Source organism: Nematolebias whitei, chromosome 14 (assembly GCF_014905685.2).
Source record: "Nematolebias whitei isolate Nwh7 chromosome 14, NemWhi1, whole genome shotgun sequence".
NCBI lineage: Eukaryota > Metazoa > Chordata > Actinopteri > Cyprinodontiformes > Rivulidae > Nematolebias > Nematolebias whitei.
In genome coordinates this window covers 31,539,591-31,559,533 of record NC_056511.1, presented here as the reverse complement: position 1 = coordinate 31,559,533, position 19,943 = coordinate 31,539,591, and the positions used below count along the sequence as shown (strand labels likewise).

General features: G+C 38.6%; 1 protein-coding gene across 1 annotated transcript in view; it reads left to right on the top strand.

The window, feature by feature from the left end:
• Positions 1-18,240, top strand: part of cnih2 (cornichon family AMPA receptor auxiliary protein 2) — a 20,377-nt gene extending 2,137 nt beyond the window's left edge. The window contains exons 2-6 of the mRNA XM_037687463.1: positions 4,921-4,989; positions 11,925-11,972; positions 15,390-15,502; positions 15,581-15,724; positions 17,997-18,240. Coding sequence (XP_037543391.1) covers positions 4,921-4,989; positions 11,925-11,972; positions 15,390-15,502; positions 15,581-15,724; positions 17,997-18,024 — 402 coding nt within the window. The 3' untranslated portion in view covers positions 18,025-18,240. The remainder of the gene's footprint in view (positions 1-4,920; positions 4,990-11,924; positions 11,973-15,389; positions 15,503-15,580; positions 15,725-17,996) is intronic.
• The last annotated feature ends 1,703 nt before the right edge of the window (positions 18,241-19,943 follow it).

Below are 19,943 nucleotides of genomic sequence, written 5' to 3'. Positions count from 1 at the left end.
CATCCATCCATCCATCATACATTCATCCATCCATCCATCATCCATCCATCCACCCATCATCCATCCATCCATTCATCCATCCATTCATCATCCATCCATCCATCCATCCATCCATCCATCCATCATCCCTCCATCTATCCATCATCCATTCATCCATCCATCCATCCATCATCCATCCATCCACCCATCATCCATCCATCCATTCATCCATCCATTCATCATCCAGCCATCCATCATCCAGCCATCATCCAGCCATCCATCATCCATCATCCCTCCATCTATCCATCATCCATTCATCCATCCATCCATCATCCATCCATCCACCCATCATCCATCCATCCATTCATCCATCCATTCATCATCCATCCATCCATCCATCCATCCATCCATCCATCCATCCATCCATCCATCCATCCATCCATCCATCCATCCATCCATCCATCCATCCATCCATCCATCCATCATCCATGCAACCATTCATCCAGCCATCATCTTCTGCTTGTTCAGCTTTTTCCAAGTGACCTTAGAAAACACACTATTAGATATTAGAAAAATATCTGATGTCTGAAAATATCATTTTTGTGAATGTTGAAATTGTTTGCACCTCTTTTTTTTTGTTCTATTTTCATTAAGCTGCTTCTACCAAAAGCCAAAGCATCCTATTCTCTATTGGGACATACTTTTTGCACAATGTTTTCCAAAGATGTGGGAGATACCTATCAGCTATTCTAACAGAAACAGAAGAAAAGCAGCTGAATTGGGGTTCAATATTTATGCATTGACATGCTTAGTTATTCTTATTTATTTCCACACAGTGGCCTGGTTACTTGGTCACTGGTAAAAATATCTGACCTCTTTAAACTTAACAAACTCAGACTGCAGTTTGCTCTTTCCCCCATATAAAAGCAGCCAGTGATTCCAGACAATAAACAGTTTGTTTATTTATTTACTTATTTATCAGACTGCACACCATGATTACAGAGAGCCAGCAGGATACACCACCAGGCAGTTGTGAATCCGCCTGAATGTTTGACTGAAATTTGCACAGACATCGCAGGAGACACTTTGTTTGGTCGCTACACACAAACCCAGCAAACAGCAGAGCTTTGATGTCTCACCTTTAACATTCTCTGCACGGAGGCAGAACAACGTGAAATCCAAAATGCATCTTTCTGAGTACAGGACTTGAAGTGACTAATGGTACCAATTGACTAAGTGGGTGAGACTCCATGTGAGTCACCGAGCATGTCTCTGTGTGAAAGAGACGGCGAGGAGCGTGCGTCTGGCTCGGCACTCGACCGTGTGATTAAAATGCTCGTCAAGATGGGATTTGGTTTACCTCCCCACCCGCTCTGCCTCCACATATGGATGCAGCACCCCGGCTATATGTGGCTCTCCACTTATCATGATGATGTTTTGCACTCCGAGGGTAACCATGGCACCCACTGAGGGACTCACCATGTTGCCATGGAAACTGCATCTGTTTACAAGGCAGCTTAGTGTGAAAGATGATGAAGGAGGGGGGCCATATGGACTTAAACGGGGAAATTACTAGGGCCTCTTCAGTTACATGCAGAAAGAGCTGTCTTTTCATGAAATCAGTCAGCGCCGATGTTCACTTTTTAGAACATAATGCCTCTAATTCTTCTCGACGAGGCGTCAAAGTGATGCTTTTCTATTTAAAAGTTGAACTGATAATTAGCACACCAGGTCCCCTTTAAACTGAGAATTACTGGTGATTTTATAGAGTTATTATTCAAGGAGCTGTCATTAGCCAGCCAACTGTCAGAGTGCTTTTACTGTGCCAAAATGTCCGTTTTAAATGTGTTGTTTTTACGTGAACTGACTGAATCGACCAGATTCAGGTTTGCACAAATGATTCCCTGCACATTTGTGCTCAATGCAAACAAGAATTAATGTAAGTTTCAAATTAATGCATGACTGAAATCTAAATCTCTCAAACATATCTTAATTTTCGTTACATAATAAAGTCTGAGTGTTTAGTTGCTAATATAAGATGCTAATTAACACTAAACTCTTAGCACTATATGAATTGTTAAAATTTTCAATGAGCTGCTTCTCCTGCAGCTTTGGAAAAACTCATAAAATTCATCAAAATGTGCAGTTCAGTTAGAAATAATGTGCTCTGACTTTTGGTAGTAATACAACATACGATGCAAAAATAAAAGCAAATAATGTCTATTAACCCCAAAAACAGAATGTTGGTGGTATGAGAGAGGAAAAACAGCCCGCTTTGGAGCTCTGTAACTCAGCCATGCTCCACAATAAAAAATGTTGGACTTTTATGACTGAACAGGCACGTTTAAAAGTTTTCATAGTAGTTGCACAATAGCAGCTTAAATATCATGATTTTAAAATATTACATGGCAGAATTTTTGTGAAAAATGTCATATTCTAACTTTTGAGCTGACAAAACATCAGTCTGTCCATCCATCCATCCATCCATCCATCCATCCATCCATCCATCCATCCATCCATTCATCTATCATCTTTATCCAATTTTTCCCCGTTGGGTCGTGGGGGTAAGCGGTGGCCATATCCAGCAGTCACTGTGCAAGAGGCGGGGGACACCCTGGACAGGTCTCCAGTCCATCACAGGGACACATAGAGACAAACGAGACAAACAACCATTCACTCTCTCACTCACACCTAGAGACAATTTAGAGTTACCAATCAGCCTAACATGCATGTTTTTGGTCTGTGGGAGGAAACCGGAGTACCCGGAGAAAACCCACGCATGCATGGAGAGAACATGCAAACTCCACCCAGAAAGGCCTCAGGCCGGTATTTGAACCGACAACCTTCTCGTTGAGAGGCAGCATCTTTACCAGCTGAGCCACCGTGCTGCTGAGCTCTGACTTTTTATCTTCAGAATTAAAAAGAAAAATTTTAACTCCATATTTTTTATGTAGAAGAAGAACACAAACAAACCAGATTATGATATGGTGAACCTAATGAGCTACAGCAACTCTATTATTAGTTTTTATGTACATATATTTACATATTTCTATTTTATTTATTTTATATTTTATATATTTGTATATATATTAATTATATATTTTTTTATTATTGGCTTTTCTTTACAGTTCTTTTACAGTTTATTTATCAAAACATTGACCTTTTGTCAGTTTAGATCAGGAGTCTCCAAATGTTTTTATGTGTGGGCCAAAACTGTCCAATTGGAAATTGTTGTAGATCCAACACATTCAAAGCACAGTCAAAACATTTGAACTATGGAAGGCCCAAAAGGGTAATCTAAATACTGAAAAAGCATACAGCTAGAGGTTCATAGGGGAATAATAAAATTGTTCAACTGTATGTAGATGATACCACTTTATATTTCTTTAACTTAATGTCCACGTTCCCACCATCAAATATGAAACGAACCGTGATTCTTTTTTATTTGAAAACTTTTGTTATATTTAGCCAAATTGTATCAAAGATTATCCAAAAGTCTACATTTTGGTAGACATCAGTAAATGTTTGTGAAATAGAAAAAAATAATAGGCTTATAATAGCCAAACGTTTGTATTATACCGTATTTGCCACGGTACACGTCACACCACCGTATAAGTCACAGTCCAAATATGTCTCATAAAGTTGAAAAAACATAAATTAGTCACTTCGCCATATAAGTCGCATCTATTATGTGTCACCGCTGATGTGTCGCATTTGTTATGTGTCACCGCTGACCACCCGGAAACGTGGGCCGTTGTTGTGCCGAAAATCGATTGGCTGCCAAATGGCGGCTGCGGGAGCATGCACGGGAAGACCTTAACAAAAATTTAACAAGATTAACGCTTAAAAACAATTATTTGTTTGCTCGACATTATATTAAAGGTGTGTCTCAGTTGAACTTTTCCTTAATAAATGCACTTTAACGGTCAAATCAGCTGCATTTCACCTGGGCGGCGTGGCTAAATGCAGCTGATGTGACATTTGCTCCAGGAGTTCCGGAGCAAGACGAAGGTGTCTTGTACGGCAAGCCAAGTGTCTCATTAATAGCCACTTTTATCTATTAATGAGACACTTGGCTTGCCATATTAGTCAAAGGCCCTCTAATGGCTGAAAATGGTAGTGTTCAATATTTTCCATGTCAGAATGAATGAAATCATCAGATCTCAGTCAAAAATTGGGTTATAAATATGGGGAAAAAAACGGATATTAGTCACTTTGGTGTATAAGTCGCAAGACTTGCAAATTTATGCAAAAAGGTGCGACATATATGGCAAAAAATACAGTACGTAATGTTACTCATTTTGAGAATGCATTTTTCATCTGTTTTGCTGTGAAACCTACAAATTATATTTATATACATTAAAAAAAGTATCATCGTTAAATATGCATGTCTACATCTGCATCATAAGTCTGCAGGCCAAAATTATACCATTGCAGTCGTGGGCTGCACAGAATCACTTCAAGGACCACAGATGACCTTCAGGCTGCACATTGGACATCCTTGGTTTAGATTAATACAAATATTTTATGGAATAAATTTTATGTTTGTTGGAGTTTCAGGCAGTAGTTGCATTATGCTCCCTTTAATTTTTTTTCTCTAGAGATCTTGAAGTTTCTAAATGAACATTAAAGTTAAAATTACCAAGAAGATGCAAATCAATTTATTTGTCAAGTTGCTTTTTTCAACCATTAAGGGAAAAAAAAATCCCAAGAGGAAAATATCGATCTTCTTACTAATTGCATTCACCATTAAATTACCATGTGTGTTTTCACGCAAACAATGTATCTGCAGCTGTGCCGGATGCATAGAGTGCTACCATCCATACTATCGACCCACTTGGCTGAGACCAAACAGTTAACAAGTGCTGGGATGGAAAGATTGAAGTGTAAAAAAAAAGGGGGGGGGGAATAAAATTCTCACACAAGTCTTTTATTTTTCAGATCATTGCATTTGATGAACTCCGCACAGACTTCAAAAACCCCATTGATCAGAGCAATCCCACCAGAGCGGTAAGAACCCTGCTGTTTCACTGCTTTCAGGAAGGATCAGACGCTCGTGTGCAAACAGAGGAATCCCTCCGTTTGACTTTCAACATGAACATTTTGTTTTCTACAAAGACACTGAGAGCAAAATGAGGATTTAACTCAAAAAAATGTGAAAAGCTTTAGATTTTCATTGTTACAAACGTGAAATGAAGGTCACCAAGTGTTGTGTTTTAACTAATTGCAATCATCAAGCCAGCTGTTATCATTAAGAAAAGGAACTAGGATTTTTGAATGAATTTGTTTAGATTCAGCTACATTTAATCAATGCATTAATTATCCAGTATATTTGTTCAACTTTGCTCTCAGTTCTCATTAATGAAGCGTCGAGGTGATTGCCTCTGTAGCATCCAGACAGCGTTTCCTTGAGTACTCATTTGTATGCAGATTGAAGCAATCAAACCTCTACAAAGACGTCTCTTTGGCCCAATCAGTAAAGGAGATTTGTTTCAATGAAGCTGCCTCTTGTGCAAAGAGAAACTGTGCTGCTTTCCATCATCTGCAACTGGAACAAAACTTTTCACATGCACTTCACAAAAAAGTGGTATGTCGATGTCCTTCGTTTCTGAGGGCTTTGAATAGTGAATGTTTTTAGTTTTAGAGATAAGTGATTTCTGGACTGGATTTTTTTCATTCAACCTTTATTTAGAAATCACATTGTAAATGTTTCAAGTTATCAGCTCACAATGTGCACGAATGGATGAACAGACTGATGAAGAGTATTTCCAGTTCCTCCTTTTCCCTCTGTGACAAAGAACAATAAAACCCATAAAGGCCCTGGAAGCGATGCACACTGCCCACTGCCCACTGCCCACTGCCCACTGCCTTTAGGTGCCTGTTAGAGATTGGAATAATACTCATCTTCTACCGCATCAAATCAATTTCCATAAAATTTGCTGAGTTTAAGCTAATGTTTGCTAATGTCAGTTATCTGTGTCGGCCATTTTGACAAAAGTATTTGATCCAGCAGGGTATCCAGATATTTTAGTCTTCTTCTCAAAGACACTCCGGTGGTATTGTTACTTGAGTCTCAAATTAAACAGCATCATTATGAGTCAGAGGAGACCGCCATCCTTCGTTTAGCAAGTTAGCAGCAGCTGTGAATATCTTTTTCACAGGACAGTCAATGTTCTGGCAGCCATGTGAACCTTCATCTGAACTGAGGGAGGGATGAGGAGTGGGAGAGGAAGCTGTGAAAACAGACCGTGGGTGTGTGGAGGCACGCCAGCCACAGGAAGCGGACACTATAACTGCACCACCTGTAAAATCTATAACTATCTCTGATAAAACGTCAATATTTGCTTTTACATTTCAAGCTCCGTGTCGCTGGGATTCGTGTTAAGGCTCTGGATTGCTGTTCTGTGCTTTATGAGACAAGTTGAATATGTCAGACATGTAGCATGATCTGCCAGGATGTTCCCAGTGTCTCCCAAATCCAACAAACTGGACAAACAGAGACAAAAAACAGGCTGGGTAAATAAACAGCGATGGTTTTGGATGTTAGTTGACAGAAACGCATGTTCAGATGCTGCTGTGTACAAAACGGAGCAAAGCCGTGGACATTTGTGAGCAAGGGAGGAATTACAAAAAGTCAACATGGAGTCGTGTTCACAGGTCAAATTTGTGTTGCTGATAAATATTCAGAGTTGGACTTTTATAAAACATGATGACCTGCTGAACCAAGAATCAGCGTCCAATTATTTCCTCATTAAAGGCTTTGGAAGATAAAAAAAAAAAAAAAAAAACATCAAAAAGCTATTTTATGCAAAGTAACAACAGTATTTAGTTGATAAAAACAAAATCAACAATTTGAAATTGACAATATATTTAATTTCAAGCCATTTTATTTGCTGCAGATTTAATTTTGATGTGCATTTCTGTTGAAGAGTGGAGGGTAGAGTATCTCTTTATCACAGACATGCCTCCAAACTATAATTTATTAAAAATTCTAACTTTCTGGCATGAAAAAAACAATTAAAAAAAATATAATTACTGTAGTCAATCACAGTTGCTTTTTTAGATCAAATTGCAGAATTATGGAATCACTTTATTCCTAAAACATAAGGAATCATTCTGTAATTTGCAGTTGTAAAACAAACCTGCATCAGATTAAATCTGATGATTAGTCCTCATTTTTTGTAAAAGTGTTCATTTCTTGTGGAACGGTTGCACAAAGAGGATGGCTCCAACACCAGAGATGTCGGGTGAAACAAAGATGAAGAAAAATTATCATGGGATGTTGCAGAAGTTACTTTTCCCACTCAGCTGTGTCTACAATCTGGACCATGTACAAAAAAAGGGAAGGTTGTAAAAGGAAGCATACTGGTCGACCAAAGAAGACATCAAAGAGTCAAGATAGAAAACTTAAAGCAAAAATGTCTCAAAAACTGAAAATAAACAATAAAACAAAACAACAAAAAACTAGAGGGTGGAAGCTGGAGTCAGCGTGAGCAAACTGTAAGAAATCGTCTAAAAGAAATTAGATTTACAGACAGAAAGATCAAACAAAAGTTAATCGTTAATGATCTGGGCCTGTATGTCACACAATCATTGAACTTTCAATAAATGCCAAAGCCGACATTAAAACTGGACATTTTTTTTATGAAAACTTTCTTTCAAGAAAGACATAACGTCAAGAACATGGCTTTCAGATGGTGCTGGTCTTAATCCTGTTAAATGTCTCAGGTGGAAATGGAAGAAAACAGTCACTGACGAGGCTCCAACCTGCAGAGCTGATCTGGGAACAGCAATAAGAGACAGCTGGAACCAGAATGATTGAAGTACTGATAGGGCAGGTTTTTTTTTTTTTTTTCTTGAATTGAGTGATTCCATAATTTTTGCCATGAGTTGTATTTTACCTGGTCTGAACAGCTTCTTGAACAGCCTCTATTAGAGAAACAGTATTTACATCCGACGAGCTAATGGCTAGTCTGAGCAGGACCAAGACCAAAGTGCTGTAAAAAAATCTCCTTCAGTGACCAAAAATCCCAAGTTTGTGCAAAAACTTTTTAAACTTTTACACTACCATCAGTTTTGCAATGCACTATTATTAAAATGAAATGTTAAAGGTTTTTTGCATCATAAAACCAACCAGCAGCAGCTAGCTGTAGCACTTCCAGGACATCTATGCCTGCAGAAATATCTAAATCTTTCTGGCAATATAATCAAGAAATTCAAAGTAAAATTGTAAAGTTTTAAATATTAACTTTTTTTAAATATGAACTTTTGCGCAAAATGTTGTGATTTTTTTTGAAGACTGGAATTGTTTAAGGGCTGCTCTGAAACTAATCATCAGCTTATTTGTATGTGTTTATTTTTTCTTTCGGCTGCTCCTTACTTCAGGGGTCACCACAGCGGACTGACTTGCACAAAGACTTGGCAATTATATTGATGCCAGATGTCCTTCCTGACGCAACCACAGACCACTGAGCTACCACAGCCCTCTGTGTGGAGCAGAGAGCTGCTTTCTAGGGCGCCCAGAGGAGCAGATGATGGGGGTCAAGGTCCTTGCTCAAGGGTCCAGAATGGAGCAAATGAGGGTGGAGGCAGTTGTGGGTGTTTCACCTTTCCCACCCACACTTTTACATTGTCGGTCCAGGGAGTTGAACCGACGACTTTCTGATTATTGGCTCACCTTCTCTAACTTCTGTGCCACCACTCATCCCTCGCTAATGATGCTTATAATTTGGCTGGTCTGACTGGTCCTATTTTAAAGCAGATTTAAAGCAGGGAGTTTTTCTTTTCCGCTGTTGCCATTGTGCTTGCTCAGGATGTGAGAATGTGACGAAGTGATGATTCAACATGTTTGCTGGCTTCCTTAGACAGAGAACTTTACCAACTGGCTTTTCTTTAATTTGAAATTGTGCACAAACTTTGATTGTTGCTGCTATAACATTTCATTTTAATAATAGTGCATTGCGAAACTGATGGTAGTGTCAACATTTTAATAGTTCTGTGCACAAACTGTCAAAATTACATTTTGTTGTGCTTCAGTGCAAAGACAATAAAGGTTGATTCTGATTCTACATGTATGTGAATGTTTCAGTGCCCTGAGACAACTTCTGTTGTGATTTGGCCCTATATAAAGAAACAGAATTGAATTGAATTTTAATTTTAAAACAATTTCAGCCTTCAAAACATTACAGCAGTAGTTTGTGCACATGCTATTTTAATCATCTTTACATAACTACCAGTTTTATTTGTTATTTGGTCAAATATTGCAAAATACCAGCCAGGCTAGGAGTGCTACAGCTAACTGTTGTTGTTTAACTTTGTGAATAATCATAGGATTCCATGCATTACATAGTGTAATGTGAAACTGATGGTGATACAAAGCTTTAAAACATTGTTTACATAAACTCCTATAACATTTCTGAGATTGGAGTTGATTTCAAAACGGCAGCGATCCTCTTTGGTCTCAGCTGCGTTGGAACCAGTCCACTCTGTTTCTCCAAACTTTATTCAAAACAAGATATGACTCAGAAAGCCATTTCAAAGGAACTAAAGCATTCTTTTAGATTAAAAATGAAAGTGTCGTAACCTTTATCATCGAACAGTAATTTAGATTTTCAGTCCCAATATGGAACCCTTCATCTTGTCATTTTTGCTCTTTTATTGAACGCTGAAATGTCTCTACTGCTTTTGATGGATGTCCTCTGTTACGTTTCTTTATTGGAGTTGTTCAAATTAACCTGCGAGCCCTGACACAAATAAGGGCACCTCGGGGAAGCTGCTGGCCGTAAAATCTGAGCAGCACAGCAATTTACAGGTTTAATAACACGCCCAAGCCTCTACAGGCATGGCAGGTCAAGCACTGGGGCTTTTTACAAGCTGAAGCCCGGTGGTGTGCAGGGATGTGAGGCATGAAGCTGGAAAAAGAGGCAAAAAGTACACACTGATGAGATAAAAAGTCAGGGTAAAATTTACCCCCAGCTCAGAGGGAGATTTCCAATTTATAAACAAAGAAAACAAATAATTGATCCATATGCTCTATACTGGAATAAATGTATTATAGTTTCCCTGCTCTCATAACCTGCTGATGGAATCCAGCCATCTGTGTCAATGAGCTCGAGTAAAACATCTATTTTCTCTTGCCCGCCTGTCAATGGACAATTAAAACGTCAACGTTACAACAAGCACCGTCTGCTGACTAATCAATGCCGTTTAAGATGGATGTTTTCATCTCAGAGCTCATAATTAAGCCCTCTGTCATCTTTCACAGCACAGTTGTTTGTTCTTTTAAACGGAGCAGCTGGGATTTGTGTCGAAGAATGCAATCAATCTGGGCTTCCTAATCCCGTTTTTAAAAATCTGTCAGGTTGAAGATCTGTGGCAGAAACACCACGGCAGGCATTTACATCCCTCACAAACGTATTACTTCAGGAGTATTTATGTGATATATTACTGGTTCGTTTCAGTCATAACATTGTATAAAGTATAAAGTGACAGGTCATTCATTTTGAAGTGGGGAAAATTAATCAGTAAACAATATCGTACCTGTAGTAGATAGTTCTTTGATCAGACTCAGTTTAAAGAAAAGGAGTCCAGCTAGTTTAAATGCTGAGTGCAGGGTGGACTGGTGCCATTTTTAAACAGCTTTAATATCCAAAGGTTCAGAGAGGTTTATGTAACCATTATTTACACAGCCATCAATTTCTCATGACATGGTTATTTCGTTGTGTGGTTAATTGTACGCACATGGCCATGGCAGCACTGCAACACTGAGGGTTCTGATGGTTTTTTTTTATTTGATATGATCTTTATTTTACCAGGTGAAATGTTTGAGAACCAGTTCTCATTTACAAACTGGACTTGACTTCTTAATAACTCTGCTGGAAGATCTATGTAATGTAAACATTATGGTGATGTAAAGAATTATAAAACATTGTTTTCATTTGTTATAAATTATGAAGATCTGAGTTATTTTAAGTCTGCAAAACTTATTTTGGAGGTGGGTCCGGACTAGCCATTAGCTCATCATTATGGTCTGAGCAGACCCTGTTCCAAAGCTTCAAAGTGGAATTTGTTGTCTTGAACCAACTCCAATTTTATCTTTATATATATATATATATATATATATATATATATATATAATTCATGCAAATACTATTAATTAAAACCTATTCACCTGCAGAAACAGGAAGTTCTAAAGCTAGCTGCTGCTGCCACTAGTTGTACTTGTAAATATCTAAATTCTATTTTAATATTTCTGTACTGTGAAAGTCACAGGTGTGTGTACAGGTTTATAAAAATAACAGTAGCACATTTTTCAGATTAGAACTGTTTTAAAACAGAAGCTAGCCACTTCTGCATTCAGACTAGCCATTAGTCGTTTTAAACTTGAACTCATATTTCTCCAAACTGAGGCTGTTTAAAATTCTATCTACAACAGGTAAGATATTAATGTTTTATTTCATTTCTACAGACCTCCACTTTAAAATAGTTGAAGTATCTAAGTGTCTTCATGATCAGTTCATTCCTTCAATTCAAAGTAATTTTTTGCACAAACTGCGTGGTGGTGCAGTAGATCAGTCCTGTTGCTTGGAAGCAAGAAGGTCACAGGTTCGACTTCCAGCTGGGACTTTTCTTTATGGAGCTCATGCTCTCTCCGTGTATGCATTGGTTTCCTTTGTGTATTCCACTTTCCTCCCACGATCTAAAACCATGCATGCTTGGTTAACTAGCTATACTAAACTGTCTCTAGCAGAGTGAGTGAAAATGTTTTTTCATTTCTATGTGGTGTGGATTGACGATCTGTGGGTGTGTCCTGCATTTTGCCCAGTGATCCCTGGAGAAAGGCTCCAGCTCAAACTGGTTAAGACAAGGAGCATGCTTTATTCCAGCTTGCACAACAAAACATATGCAGAATGTTGACCAGACTTTTCTTTCTGTCCACTCCCCAGAGAGAGAGGATTCTGAACATCGAGCGGATCTGCAACCTGCTTCGCAGAGTGAGTAATAGATGGTTTTCACCTTCTGGTGGCAGATGACTAAAGCAGAGGGGCTTCAGACAGACATGACCATTTGTCTCCCGAACTATTGTGAGAGGACTGTGACGCACACGTTCACATGTTCCCCACAGCCCACCATTTCAGAGCTTCAGACATGCACTGACGGAGATGCCATCAAGGGTTTAACCTTGTTTGTTTCTTTTATTGTATTACTGTATTTCAAGACTTTTAAGGGGAAGAAAAAATATGTGTCTCTGAAAGCTTGAAATGCTCTTGATGCATTTTAGAAATACAGTGGAAGATGATCAATTAGAGCAAGTACCTAAAATAGGCAGGAGATCAATAAATAAATAATACCTAAAGCAGCAAATCAGGACAAATACCCCATGTAATGTATTTATGTGGTAAATGCAGGGATCAAACTGGGAATAACAATAAATGTTTAATTGGTTTTCTTCACAGTTAAAATATGGAAATAAAACCTTTTAAAAATGATATTGACCTGCATGAAGCTTGTAAACTGATTGATAGATCATATCAGAACGTGCCTCCATAAAAATACGGTGCAGGGCCGTAAGTGTCCCTGCTATAAAACCAGTATGTCACCATATATTGTAACTGTGGAAGGAGCAGCTTGATGCACAGTTTTCAATATTGTTGCCGACATGAAAATGTGAAGTCCAATTACCTGTGAGGTGCAGGAGAAGATGTGCTTGACAACATAAATTTCAGTTTCGATCTGGAATCAGGCAGCAATGACTTTTTTTTAGCTTCATCAAAAGCGACATGACACTGTGTTCACACAGGTCCACTCTGCTGGGCCCAACTTAGGCCCAAACAAATCAGTAATGGTATACCTGTAAAGAAATATTCAATTCATACAAATACTGTAGCACAGCTTGCTGCACAATAACAATTGCCATTTTGTTTTTATTTTATTTTATTGTATTTAAAAAAGTCAGGACTGAGTTCATCCATCCATCCATTTTCTTTACCCGCTTATTCCATTTTGGGTCACGGGGGTCGCTGGTGCCCATGTCCAGCAATCACTGTGCGAGGGGCGGGGTACACCCTGGACGGGTCGCAAGTCCATCACAGGGCCACATAGAGACAAACGAGACAAACAAACATTCACTCTCTTACTCACACCTAGGGACAATTTAGAGTTACCAATCAGCCTAACATGCATGTTTTTGGACTGTGGGAGGAAACCGGAGTACCCGGAGAAAACCCACGCATGTACGGAGAGAACATGCAAACTCCACCCAGAAAGGCCCCTGGACCGGGGTTTGAACCAAGGACCTGCTCGCTGAGAGGCAGCAGCTCTACCAGTTGCGCCACCATGCTGTCCCCAGGACTGAGTTATTATTTCCAATTTTGCACTCACACTCTTAACATCCTTCTGGTTGCTGTTTAGATGAGTTTGTCTTAGCTGGTCGACTGTAGAGCAGTGGGCAGACGACGTAGAACTGGAAAGTTGCAAGTTTAATGCCCTTCTTTGCCAGTTCACAAACGTGCCTGTTAGGCTGCTTTCATGCCCTCCCTGAAAAAGAGATCTGTGATCTCAATGGGATTAACCTGCTTAAGCAAAGGTTAATAAATACAATATTAATAATAATATAAAATATCCGTATGTCACGGTATCCTTGAGCAAGAATCACTTAAATGACTTGAATACACTTGGGGGTATATAACTTATTACAAAAGCAGAAACAAATTTTGTCATATATGGGCACATACAATAACAATGCATAGTACTTTCAATATTTTTTATTGATTTCTCGTCTTCTTAATACTTTTACTGTGCTACATATGTGCTATGGTAGGAAGTAGTATAGTAGCTGGATTTTAAACTTTGCCCCCACGTGTCACTAAATCACATACATTTTAAAAGATGCCAATTTTCAAACAAAGTTAAGTCAGGTCCTCTGGATTGTTTCTTTTTTTGTTGTTGAAACGTTTCTTCTTTCATCCAAAGGACGTGGAGCCACAACAAACTCAGTCTTATAAGCAGCACACTCACAGTGGACCAACCAGTTTGATAGTGATAAGATGGTTTCTGGAGTCCGCCCTCTCCCCCGTCGACTCATCTGAGGCAGCTTTTAGGACTTCATCAGTCCTTTGATGTTTTGAACCACTTTGGCTATGGCTGCCTCAGATGAGTTGACGGGGGAGAGGGCGGACTCCAGAAACCATCTTCTCACCACCACACCTGTTGGCCCACTATATGAGTGTGATGCTTATAAGACTGAGTTTGTTGTGGCTCCTCGGACTGATGAAGTCCTTTGGATGAAAGACGAAACATTTCAACAACAAAAAAAATGTCCAGAGGACCTGATTCAGCTTTGTTAGATTTTTTTTTTACCTGGATTATTGAGCATGAACTTGGATGATAAGTCAGTTTTAGTTTAAGAATCTTCACGTCTCTGTTCAAGTTCAAGGTTCTTTATTGTCATTTCCATCACATGTGGTACATGAGGTGGAACGAAATTATGTACACAGGGTCACAGTTACATCCAACAATAGCACCAGGAGAGCTGTCTATTTTGCCTCTGAACTTACATTAATTATATGTAAAATAATATCTCACTGAGCTGTGCCTGTTGTTGGCTAGCTGCTAAGCAACATCCAAGAGTCTCCAAAATGTCTTAAAATGTTTCCTTACAGAGTCTCACAGTCTTATTGCTTGAATTTTAAACTTGTCCAAAAATCTTGTACAACAAATTTCCTCTCAAAATATTTGAATAGTTCTTATGAGCTTCTTACTTTAGCTTCTGTAATTCTGGAAAGTTACAGATGTGTTTTTTTTAATTGAAAGCGAGCTCTCCTAGTGACAAAAAACTTCAGAGGCTACAGCCCCAAAGATTCACATATACAGCATGAGATTTATTCAAAAACTGGTCCAAATCTGTCTAAATTCACTTCAAAAGTGTATTCTACGAGATTAAATCAGAAATGTGAGGGCAGCTGCCATGGTCGGTATAAAACGAGTTGAGGTGGATAACAAAATATTGTGCACAGCCTAAAATACAAAAAGCCGTGCACACAAAAATAGGTTGTAATTTTAAAGGCTGTAGGCTGGTAGACTGAGCTTCATGTGTCTAGAAGGAAGTTAGCAACTTGAAAAACTTGTTAAAGCACAACATCTTTGTGCAGATGGTTAGATAATTCCTGTAAGTGTATGAGAACCCGTCTACACACACAAGAAGCTGTTATGGCACTTCTACCAGCAGCTGGTCATGAGTAGCATTAACACCTTCTAGACGAAGGTGCTTTTGTTTCCCACACTTTACTTCCATCTCATTAAGCACAAAACATGTTCTCCAAGGAGCTGTTGCTGTGAAACAACATCAGCTTGTTTTACATGAAATATATCAAATATACATGTAATAGAGTCACTGTGTCTGTTCTGATTAGTTGGTGGTACCAGAGTACTCCATACACGGGCTCTTCTGCTTGATGTTCATGTGTGCCGGAGAATGGGTCACTCTTGGCCTAAATATCCCACTGCTCTTCTACCATCTGTGGAGGTAAGGTCCCATAACAGATGTCTGATTCACGTGTTGGGCTGATGGGTGCGTGAGCCAAATTTCTTGTCTTTTTTTTAGGTTTTTTCATCGGCCAGCTGATGGATCAGAGGTTATGTATGATCCTGTCAGCGTGATGAATGCAGACATCCTCAACTACTGTCAGAAGGAGTCCTGGTGTAAACTGGGCTTTTATTTGCTCTCTTTCTTCTATTACCTGTACAGGTGCGTAGTTGTCCCAGTAGACTTTTGTTCTTAAGCCCCCTTGACACTGGAAGACAATCCTACTAAAGTGCAACATAAATAATCATCCAGAGCATAGATGGTCCTTGCAGAGTCTTGAAGAGATTTTCAGGTGCGAATCAGGAATAAAATGAGGGATCCTTTACAGGTGGTGAAGTGTGATAGGTCCACGATGGTTTTGATCATGCACAGAACTTCTTTAGGAAAGTTGAGATGGTTTATGATCATGGTGGTGAATGGAAGTTGGTAACTGTGGTGGCAGCGCATCCATAAAGTGGAGCCCATGTCACGTAAGGCTTAAAGGCCCTGCATAGTCCCTTTGAAGCTGAGAAATTGTCTCTCATTGGTGTAGTTGCGTGCCAAAAATTGCATCATTTTGTTGTCGGAGTAGCTTCATCTGCCCCTTCTCGACAAGGCCCAGACCAGACTTTTTTGCACAGCAGTATGTGCAAAGTATTGTGTGATTGGTCAGAAGTTTGTTGGCATGCTTGTTTATGAGGAAAAGTGCTCAGACAGCAACACTATCATTTCGCTTCAACTAGTCCGATTATGGGGTGCCATTTGTAACGTTACACAGTCAAAAATTAACAAAATTTTGTTTTCAAAGTCATATTTTCACCATGATTCATACATTTATAAATGTCATAGTTCACTAACTAAATACTTAATTTACAAACTAAATATTTAGTTTACAAATTAAATGCTTAACTTGTAAGTTAAATATTTAGTTAGCAAGCTAAATATTTAGCTCCACACTAAATATTTAGTTTAAAAACTAAATGTTTATGTCAAAGCTAAATCCAACAATTTTCAGTCACGTCATCTGGACAGTTTCTTTTTTTTTGTGTGTGCTGAAATGTTTCACCTTCCATCCAGAAGGCTTCATCAGTCAAGGAAACACACAACACAAAACTGATTCTTCCCTCAACAGCTTACTCCAAAGTGGAACAAACCAGTTATGTTGGTGCTAAGATGGTCTCTTTGGCACGCCCCCTCCTCCGGTGCCAGCCCTCTTCCTCGTCGACATTCATATCAAACTGGTTCAAAAACAACAAAGTTGAGGGAAGAATCAGTTTTGTGTTGTGTTTCCTTGACTAATAAAGTCTTCTGGATGGAAGGTGAAACGTTTCAGCAGCAAAAAAACCCCGAAACTGTCCAGATTCATTCAACCTTTATTTAGACAGGTAAATCCCACTGAGCCTCGAGGATTCATTTACAAGAGAGACCAGATGACCTGACTGAAAATTGTTGGATTGTATACGTACATTATTGAGCATGGACTTTGTTGGTCAAAGCTAAATGTTTGTTTTACAAACTAAATATTTAACTTGCAAGTTAAATATTTAGTTTGTGAACTAAACATTTAGGTGTATATTAAATATTTAATTTCCAAGCTAAATAATTATTTTTAAAACTAAACACTTAATTTCCAAACTAAACATTTAATTTCTAAGCCAAACATTTAATTCCTACATAAATATTTAATTTTCTAACTGAATATTTAGCTCGGACCTAAATATTTATTTTCCAAACTAAACATTTAATTTCCAAAATAAATATTTAATTAGCTAACAAAATATTTAAGTCAGACATAAATATTTAACTTGCAAGTTACGTATTTAGTTTGTAAACTAAATATTTAGCTTGTAAATTCAATATTTAGTTTGGAACTATGACATTTATAAATGTATGAATAACATGGTAAAAATATGACTTTGAAAAAAAACTTTTTTTTTGTCATGAAATAAACCAAAATATCGCTAAAATATCACGTGGCTGTTATCCAACTGTTCGGATGTACTATGAACTACCTTTATTGCCAAGAACTAGAAGCAGGACTAGCTGTGCTGGCCTCATGCCTGGGTGTTGACCATGGTTGTCACAAAGTCATTGAAACAACCTAGCACACCTGTGATGGTAGTGCTGATCTACTGCATCCTTTAGTGGTTTGAGATAATTGTGCCAGGGTAGAAGTATAAAATGCAGTGAGAGAGCATCTTGGGAACATGGAAAATAGCATGGAGAAACAATTTGGTGAGTGCCATGACTGTAAATTTGTTATGATTGCCTGCAGACTGAAGGTTTTCCAATTTTTCCACATTCTTGAGTCATTCTAATAGGTCATGGGGAGAGAAGCGGGATCATCACCCAATGAAAAGGAACTTTGATTAAAGTTCAGAGATGAATTTGAGCTTTTGTTGTGTTGTTGTATGAACTGTGCTCTCTTAACTTTTTGGTATTATTTTTTCTGCAGTATGGTCTACACCCTGGTCACGTTCTAAAAATGAAGTGGTCTGAAGATAAAACAGGAAGGAACTACGAGATGTGCAAAACAAATGGAGACAAACTCTTCCTCTTTCTGTGTTTCCTGGCTTTTGGCTACTGAACGTCCAATTTTGCACACATGAAAAGACCAATCTGAGTGAGTGTGAGTGTTGCCCAGGATATATTTTAGAGCTTCATCCCAGATTTGGCTGTCGGACAGCTGATAAAAATGTTCTGAGAGGTTCAGCAAATAGATGCTGGTGTTGGTGATGCCTTTGACCCATAATACGATTAAACAATATTTCTAAAGGGCTGGATTTCCCCGTGCTGCTCTTACTGATCCAGTCACAATACTCACTGTGAATCTCCAAACACTTAGGGGCTGGAAACTAGAATAAAACGTCTGTATTTTCTGCATTTGAAGCTGCTCTAAAAGCAGGATTGTGTTGGTATTCTTAAATATACTTCATCAAGCTATAAGAAATCAGGTGCTTTTGATTGTAAGCAAAGGTTTCAACTGTGATCAGTGTAAATGCAGAAGGATTGACGAGGAACCAATGAGCTGCACGGACACGTTCAGCCAGAATGGAGATGAATCTTCAGCAAATATGAAAAACAAAACATCCAACTGAATCTGTTCTCACAAAACAAAGAACATGAAACAGACACGAAACTCGAATGTTACTGTTCAAGTTTATTTCAGCAGGGTGTTTACTTTGTTTGTTTGTTCAACCTGTTTTGTGTGTTTTCGATGAGATGGGACCAAGCATCAAGAAAAAGAACATTTTATGTGATTTTTATAGAAAAAGTTACGACGCAAGCCATGATGTTTTCAATACTTAGACTTGCACGATTTAGTGCCTGATTTTACCCAAATACTTACCCTTCACAAAAGACTTTTTAATAAACAGAACAGCTTAAAATATGATTGAAACAGTAAGAAAAAACTTAAAGGAACAATTCAAACATCTTGTAAAATGGTTTCAACAAAAACATTACAAACAGTTAATGCTTTGCCTGTTTTAGATGGCTTTTAAATGACCTACATATGAAAAAAAGAAAGAGTTTAAATATAACAAGACAAACAAGCTAATGGCTAATCTGAATGCAGTTGAGATAAAAGTGGATCGCTGCCGTCTTAAAACAACTCCAGTCTTCATTATTTCACAGCGCTTTATGCAGATAGCATTTTATAAAACCTTAACACCACAATATACTGTAATGTTTGGTTTATTGAGCGCACCTGAATATAAGCCACACCCACTAACTTCAAAAATAAAAATAAAATGTCCATATATACGCCACACTTCATAAGCCAGAGGTGTTCACGATGCAACATGAGATATTTACACAGAAATATTTTTTCAACCTTTAATTAAATACATGTGCAGCACAGTTCATAGAGCTGTTGCCGCTCAGCGAGAAGGTTGCTGGTTCTAATCCCGGCCAAGGACCTTTCTGGGTGGAGTTTGCATGTTCTCTCTGTGCATACGTGGGTTTTCTCCAGGTACTCCGGTTTCCTCCCACAGACCAAAAACATGCATGTTAGACTGATTGGTAACTCTAAATTGTCTCTAGGTGTGAGTGAGAAAGTGAATGGTTGTTTGTCTTGTTTGGCTCTGTATGTCCCTGTGATGGACTGGAGACCTGTCCAGGGTGTCCCCCTCCTCTCACACAGTGACTGCTGGACATGGGCACCAGTGACCCACATGACCCAAAAAGGAAGAAGCGGGTAAAGATAATGGAAAAGTCATTGATTGTTATCTTCATCTTCCTCCTGCACACTAAAACCACTACAGTCGTCTTTTTCAGTGTCAGAATTGAACAGCCTCATAATTACTTGGTCACACACATCCTCAGTCTCTCTCTCGTCGTCGCTCTCAACGTCACTTTTGTCTTGAGGCAAATTTGCCCTTGATCTTGTGCTGTCCTCTTC